Genomic DNA, 7344 nt, shown 5'->3' with positions numbered 1-7344 from the left:
TATTCAATTACTAAATAATTTATTTATTAATATTTAATTAGTTATTAATTACTAATAATTAATTAATTAATATTGAATGAAGCTCAATAAAAATGGATAAAACTCATTAAGGTCCATTAAAAATGAATAAAATTCATTAAGGCCCAATAAAATGGATTGGAACCCAATAAAACCGAATAAAGACCAATAAAGCTCATTTAGCCCAGTAAAACTAAATAAAGCCCAATAAAATAGATTAAGACCCAATAAAAACGAATAAAACCTATTAAAGCATAATAAAATTAAATAAGACCCAATAAATGGATTGATGCCTAATAAAGGCGAATAAAGTCCATTAAGCCCACTAAAATTGAATAACGCCCAATAAATGAATTAAGTCCCAATAAAATCGAATAAAGCCCAATAAGTCCCAATAAAGACGATTAAACCCCAATAAGTTCCATTAAGCCCAGTAAAACTGAATAAAGTCCAATAAAACCGAATAAACCCAATAAAATCCACTAAAACTCACAAAAATTGAATAAAGCCCAATAAATGAATTAAGAACCAATAAAGACGAATAAGGCCCAATAAAATAGATTAAAACTCAATAAAAATGAATAAAGCCCAATACAGCTCATTAAGCACAGTAAAACTGAATAAAGCCCAATAAAACTAAAAAAAAACCCATAAACCCACTAAAAGTGAATATAGCCCAGTAAATGAACCCGAGTTCAAGCCCTGAGAGAGGAGTGTTGGCGACATTTAATAGGGGCCATGTTTAGCCTCCAAAATTGCCGGGGATTAGTCGGGCTTTGGCCCGGACACCTTTACAAAAAAAAATGAATTAAGGCCCGATAAAAACGAATAAAGTCATTAAGGCCAAATAAAATGGATTAAAACCCAATAAAATCGAATAAAGACCAATAAGACTCGTTAAGTCTAGTAAAACTAAATAAAGTCCAATAAAACCGAATAAAACCTAATAAAGACCATTAAAGCCCCCAAAAATTGAATAAAACCCAATATTAATTAAGGCTCGATAAAAATGAATAAAGACCATTAATTCCTAATAAAGGCCATTGAGGCCCAATAAAATGGATTAAAACCCAATAAAATCGAATATATACACATATGTATATAACACGGCCCAACGGGTATATATACATATAACACATACACGTGTGTATATTAACACACGTATTATCTAGACATTCACATATACACATACATTTAAACATATATACAACATTTGATACATGTATCTTCAACAATATGTACATAGATCCAATCGTGGTTAGCAACCAACAACATATATACACATCATGTATACATATGTATATAACACGGGCTGGCGGCTATATATTCATATAACACATACACATGACGAATACACGTGTGTATATATAACACACAATATCTTGACATTCGCATATACATATACATTTAAACATATATACAACATCCAATACATGTATCTTCAACAACATATACATAGATCCAATCATGGTTAGCAACCAACACACRTATATGCACATCGTGTATACATATGTATATAAYGCRGGCCAACAAGTATATATACAAATAACACATACACATGTGTACATATAACACACATCGCGGTTAGCAACCAAAACACATATATACATATAACACATATACATGTATACATATGCACCAACACATAGACATGTGTACATATAACATATCACACATAAAAAATGAGAAAAAAAAAAGGATAATCCCTCATAGATCTCTCGCTGATCAACGACAAATTAGTGAAAGAATGGTCATTCCCTCACTGATCCCTCCCTGATCAGCAAGGGATCAGCGAGGGAACTGGTTTTTGGCATTTCCTATCTGATCCCTCACTAAATCAGCGAGAGATCAATGAGGAAACTGGATTTTGGCCAATTCTCTTGTTGATCCCTCGCAGATCTGTGAGGGATCAACGAGGGAACTGGTTTTTAGCCATTCTCTCGTTGATCCCTCGTATATTAGTGAGGGAACTAGTTTTTGGCCCTTCCTTCGCTAATCCCTCTCAAATCAGCGAGGGACCTGTAAAGGAACTGGTTTTTGGCCATTCCCTCGCTGATCCGTCACTGATCAGCAAAGGAGTTTTTCCGTCGCTAATTTCCATCGCTAATACTTTGTTTTCTAGTAGTTACCTAAATGGTATTTTGCAGTTTATGTCGAAAAGGAGTAGAAAGAGAAGAGGTTTGTGATCCAAGATACAACCATCAATTCAAGACTTACTACGTCAAGCAGAGGAAGACTTTGGACCTAACCATCCAACGAGTGGGCTCACTATCCCGTGTTGTGGAGCCATATTCGCTGATCTTGCTTATCACCTTGGCATGTTTTGATCACGCTTATGGCCTCGTTTCACAATATCGTGTAATGAAGACTCATTTTTGTAAAGCACTAATCACTAACTATATACAGCTTGTGAAATAGAGTCACTTGTCCTAGTTGTATGAAATTAGAGTTTAGAGTTAATTTCAAACTTCTTGTATTGTATTTAGCAATATGACCTTGGACGTAAATGATCAATTAAGTAAATTCACAATACGACGAATTTGGTTACGAGAATTTACCTTGCCTTGAATTCTGTCTTTAGATCGATGAAAGTATCCATATATTACTTTCCTTTGATCAAATTCCAAATCCTATGTTTGGTTTAACATAATGAAAATGTAGGAACCCTTTGAATTCTATTACTTGCCTTAGGGTAATCAGAGTTCAGTGAGCTTGCTTGAAGCTCTGTCAAAGAAGCCCATTATTCCCTTTTTTCTTGTCCAATACAACCAACACCAGAAATGCACTCTTTATGTTATGTCAGCTAAAGGAATTGCCAGGGATTCTCATGCACGAACAAGCGAGCGTAGGTCCTTCCCTTCATCCAGTAAGAAGTGATTTTCTTTGGCCTTGGCTTTCTAGGAGGTCAGGGGTTCAAACCTCACCATAGGTGAGGAGGGTGTGTAAGTTTATTTGTTGCATTTGCCATCTATAAATATTATATACTTAAAAAAAGTGCTTTTCTTGGCGAAGTTAGTTAAAATTCCTATAATTAAAGAACTCACAGCAGGAATTCTAGTTTATGCTTTTTAGTTTATTCAGATATAAGAATTGAATTGCATTGTGTCATTTATGTCTTAGATCGTAACACAATCTGAATATGTAATTCCTAAATTAAATTTCATAAAATTTGTTAGTTCTTTACAAAACCATGGTAGAAATTTAAAGCTGCTAGGAACAAGTCATAATGCCCCCAAACGAGAAGCAAGATCAGTGAATATGTCTTCGCTGCATGGAATAGTGAGGCCACCCATTGGATGGTTGTACCCAAATTCTTCCTCTGCCAGATATAATAATTCTTGAAATGCAGGTTGACTTAACAATGATACTGGAACCACGAATCTCTTCTTCTCTTGTTCACCAACATAAACAACGAAATGACCTTTAGGGATGGCCATGTATGTATTGCTACTTCCATTTGACAATGATCGTCGGAGAATTTGGTTTGCTTGAATGATCCGAGGCATAAGAATGGCCATTTTTCTAAGGAGCGGACAGTCTGCTTTGTTTGCTTTGCTCTAAAGGCTGATGAAGGAAGAAAAAGCTCAAACTAATCCTTGGTGAAGTATGTTGTTGTGGTTGTGGTTATGCATATAGAATGGTTTATATAACCAACTCATATACGGAGAGGTAGATCAGAGCTGGTGATCTGTGGTGCAGAGAAAAAGCAATATCACATGGTTTTGTCTTCCAACACCATGGTCCCATGCATGAGGCTTATATCCATCAATCTTTGAATGGTATCTACAAATGACTAGTTAGCCATATATCCCTCCACCAATCAAACCTTTAATTTGACCAAAATCGTCAAGACAAAACCATGTTATCTTGCTTTAGTAGTGGGGCTTACTCATCACTCAAATTTAAATATATCCATATACGTGACACATCATTGGGTCACATATGTTATAAGACAACCCCAGAGATTTTAGCCTGAATTTCTGTCGGTTAGGAAGCATAGTTGCATTACATTTGAAGTACTGGGACCAGGTTTTGGGGTCATTGTTGACCTCTCACTTTGTTCATCGTTCTGGCCATCCTTTAAGTCATAGTTTAGATCCTCGGTGATCTTATTGTTGACAAGAAATGTTGCTATCTCATGCAAGTTGGAAGACACAATCACATGATATTGCAATTTCCTTTTATCACCAATCCTACATTTGAGGTTTTAATAAATCAATATATATATATATATATATATATATATATATATATATATAACAATTTCAGGATAAGGAATAAAAAGGCTGCTGCATTAGCGAAATTATTTTCTAACAAATAGAAAATTTTAATTTCCTAAAATAAAGAATAATTCCTTCAATAGGATGTTACAGAATATGTATTTTTGTTTACCATTTTGCCCTTATTGCTAATATAAAAATAAATTTTTAATATATTTTTTTTTAATTTCCTAAATTAAAGTAAACTAATCTTGATAATTGATCAAGAAAATGGATGGATGAGATTGGTTTACACGGTTTACACAAATGGAAGCGGTTTTCATTTGAACGCTCCTTTATATATATAAAACAACAATTAGAAGTTGTTTTCGTGTTACCAAAAGTTCGCTTAAGATGATGGTTTTGATAATTTAATTTCACCATGATATTTTATGGTGACGGTTTTCAAAAATGTCACAATATTGCGTTCTACGGTGATGATTTTGAAAAATAAACATTACCATATGCCATATAATGGTGCACCTGTCAAAAATAAACGTCATTGTATTTCATACTCCGGTGAGGTTTTGAAAAATAAACGTGATCGAATTCGTGTTATGGTGATGATTTTGAAAATTGAATGTCACCATATGTCGTGATATGGTGACGATTTTGAAAAATAAACGTCACCATATGTCATGATATATAGTGATAGTTTTTATAAAAATAATGTCACCATATATCATGCTACAGTGACCATTTTAAATAATAAACATCAATGTATGTAATGGTATAGTAACAGTATTGACAAATAAATGTCAACATATTTGAAGGTATAATGACGATTTTGAACGTAATGGTATGGTGACAATTTTGAAAAATAAGGGTCACCATATGTCATGCTACGGTAATGGTTTTAGGACTAAATACAATTTTCTTATACACCATACATAACGGTTTAAGCCTTACGGTAATGGCTTTTGTTGTATTTTTGTAACGTCTTTTAAATGTAACCAAAAGGAAGAAAAAGCTCAAACTAATCATTGGTGAAGTATGTTGTTGTGGTTGTAGTTGTGCATATGGTATGGTTTATATAACCAACTCATATACAGAGAGGTAGATCATAGTTGGTGATATGTCGTGTAGAGAAAAAGTAATATCACATGGTCTTGTCTTCCAACCTTATTGTGATATCATTCAACGATTAATTTGATGGATAAGCTCCATCAATGAGGGACCATGGTGTTGGGTAGAACCTGTAACATGTTGGAAGACAAAACCATGTGATGCTTCTTTTTCTCTACAACCGCACGTCACCATCTCTCATCTACGTCTCCTTAAATCAATTTGTTATATAAACCATTCCATATGTAGAATACAACCACAACTCCCTCTGAAATCCATCACAACATATCTCACCAATATTTAGGTTGAGCATTTTTCTTCCTTCATCGACCTTTAGAACGCAACAGACTTTGCCCATTTTGGAAAAATGGCTATTTTTATGCCTCGGATCATTCAAGCAAAACAGATTATTCGACGATCATTGTCAAATGGAAGAAGCAATATATACATGGCCATCCCAAAAGGTTATTTTGCCGTTTATGTTGGGGAGCAAGAGAAGAAGAGATTTGTGGTTCCAATAGCATTGTTAGGCCAACCTGCATTTCAAGAATTATTATGTCAGGCAGAGGAAGAGTTTGGGTACAACCATCTGATGGGCAGCCTCACAATTCCATGCAGCGAAGACATGTTCATTGATCTTGCTTCTCGTTTAGGGGCATTATGACTTCCATATGGCAGTTTGAAATTTTTACCACAGTTTTGTAAAGAACTAACCAGTAGGACCTGTTGGAGTTTGTAGGACTTGTGGAGACATTTCTCCCAGATTTATGAAATTTGATTTTGGAATTATTTATTCTGTTTGTGTTATGAGCTAAGAAATAAATGACAAACTAATTTCATAGTCTACCAAATTTTGGCTGAGATCTTTTCACTGAATGAGGAATGCCCTTAGACAGATAAAGGCATCTCATATATTACCACTCGAACATCCCTAAGCAGCCGCGATAGCAGATACAATGAATTAAACAATTGGCTATACGATCAGACCATAAGCACTAGGTGTCTAATAAAGAATCCCAAGTCATGATAGGTTTTGTTTCCTTATATTCATGTCTACCATTGAAGTAAATGTGATACAAGAAAAGTTACAAATTTATGAGCTTTAATAATGAGCAGCAGAGAAATATTTATATTCTGATTCTAGATGCCAAACTGCCAAAGTAGTTCCCATATCTACAGCTATTTGCATGTGAACTAGAAATTTTAAACTATACTAAACTGAACTTATCACTGGAAAATATGTTGGTAGAATTCTGCATATGATGAGATCATTGAAGGAGTTTCACTTGTCTAATTCATTTAAAATTGTCATATTCATTGATCTTTTCCACATTGCGAAAACATATTAACTGATTTTTCATATTTGCATAAACTTATCAATTAAACAATTGGCTTTGCAAGATGGGACCATTAACACTATGTGTCGAATAAAGACTCGCAACTCATGATAGATTTTGTTTATTTTATTCMTGTATACCATCGAAGTATATATGCCACGAGAACAATTACAAACATTTTTCTGAGCTTTAGGAGCAGCAGAGATGTTATGTACCAACAAGAACATTTGTTTAGATCATTGCAGGAGCTCCACTTTAAATTTGTCATATTCATTGATCTCTCAATATAGCAAAAACGTATTCACTGATTTTTCATATTTGCATAAACTTGTCAATTATGCAAGACGTTCCTCGTTTCATTTCTTTTATCAAGCCTCTTTCGTTCTAATGGGATCTAGTCAAGCTTCACAAGTTGGCTCCATAATATTTTCACCTCCGTTCATTAACCAAAATGTCTTCTATCTGTGGGTGGTGTTTGCAAATCTCTACCAGGTACCATTCCTTTTATTCATTGCACCTATGTATCTCAGGACACATTGAAGAGGAAAACTGAATTAGCCTTATGTCCCTCTACCAATCAAACCTTTTATTTGGCCAAAACTTGAAGACAAAACCATGTGATTTTAGATACATAGTGGCTTGCTCATCATTCCACGTAATTATAT

The 7344-nt window shown here is 34.3% G+C and overlaps 1 protein-coding gene across 1 annotated transcript; it reads right to left on the bottom strand.

Moving 5' to 3' along the window:
* Positions 1 to 3157: 3157 nt before the first annotated feature.
* LOC112524211 (auxin-responsive protein SAUR21-like) lies at positions 3158 to 3652 on the bottom strand. Its single transcript, XM_025133943.1, has one exon. The coding sequence runs from the start codon at positions 3534 to 3536 to the stop codon at positions 3240 to 3242; it is 297 nt and encodes a 98-aa protein (XP_024989711.1). The 5' UTR covers positions 3537 to 3652; the 3' UTR covers positions 3158 to 3239.
* Between the last annotated feature and the right edge of the window lie 3692 nt (positions 3653 to 7344).

The sequence above is a fragment of the Cynara cardunculus genome (genome assembly GCF_001531365.2).
Source record: "Cynara cardunculus var. scolymus isolate 2C chromosome LG 13, CcrdV1, whole genome shotgun sequence".
Classification (NCBI taxonomy): Eukaryota; Viridiplantae; Streptophyta; class Magnoliopsida; order Asterales; family Asteraceae; genus Cynara; species Cynara cardunculus.
Note: the sequence above shows the minus strand (reverse complement) of the source record. Positions and strands in the feature narration are given on the sequence as shown.

Coding starts and splice junctions, on each gene's coding strand:
- LOC112524211 (XM_025133943.1), bottom strand. CDS start 3,536: ATGGCCATTCTTATGCCTCGGATCATTCAAGCAAACCAAATTCTCCGA.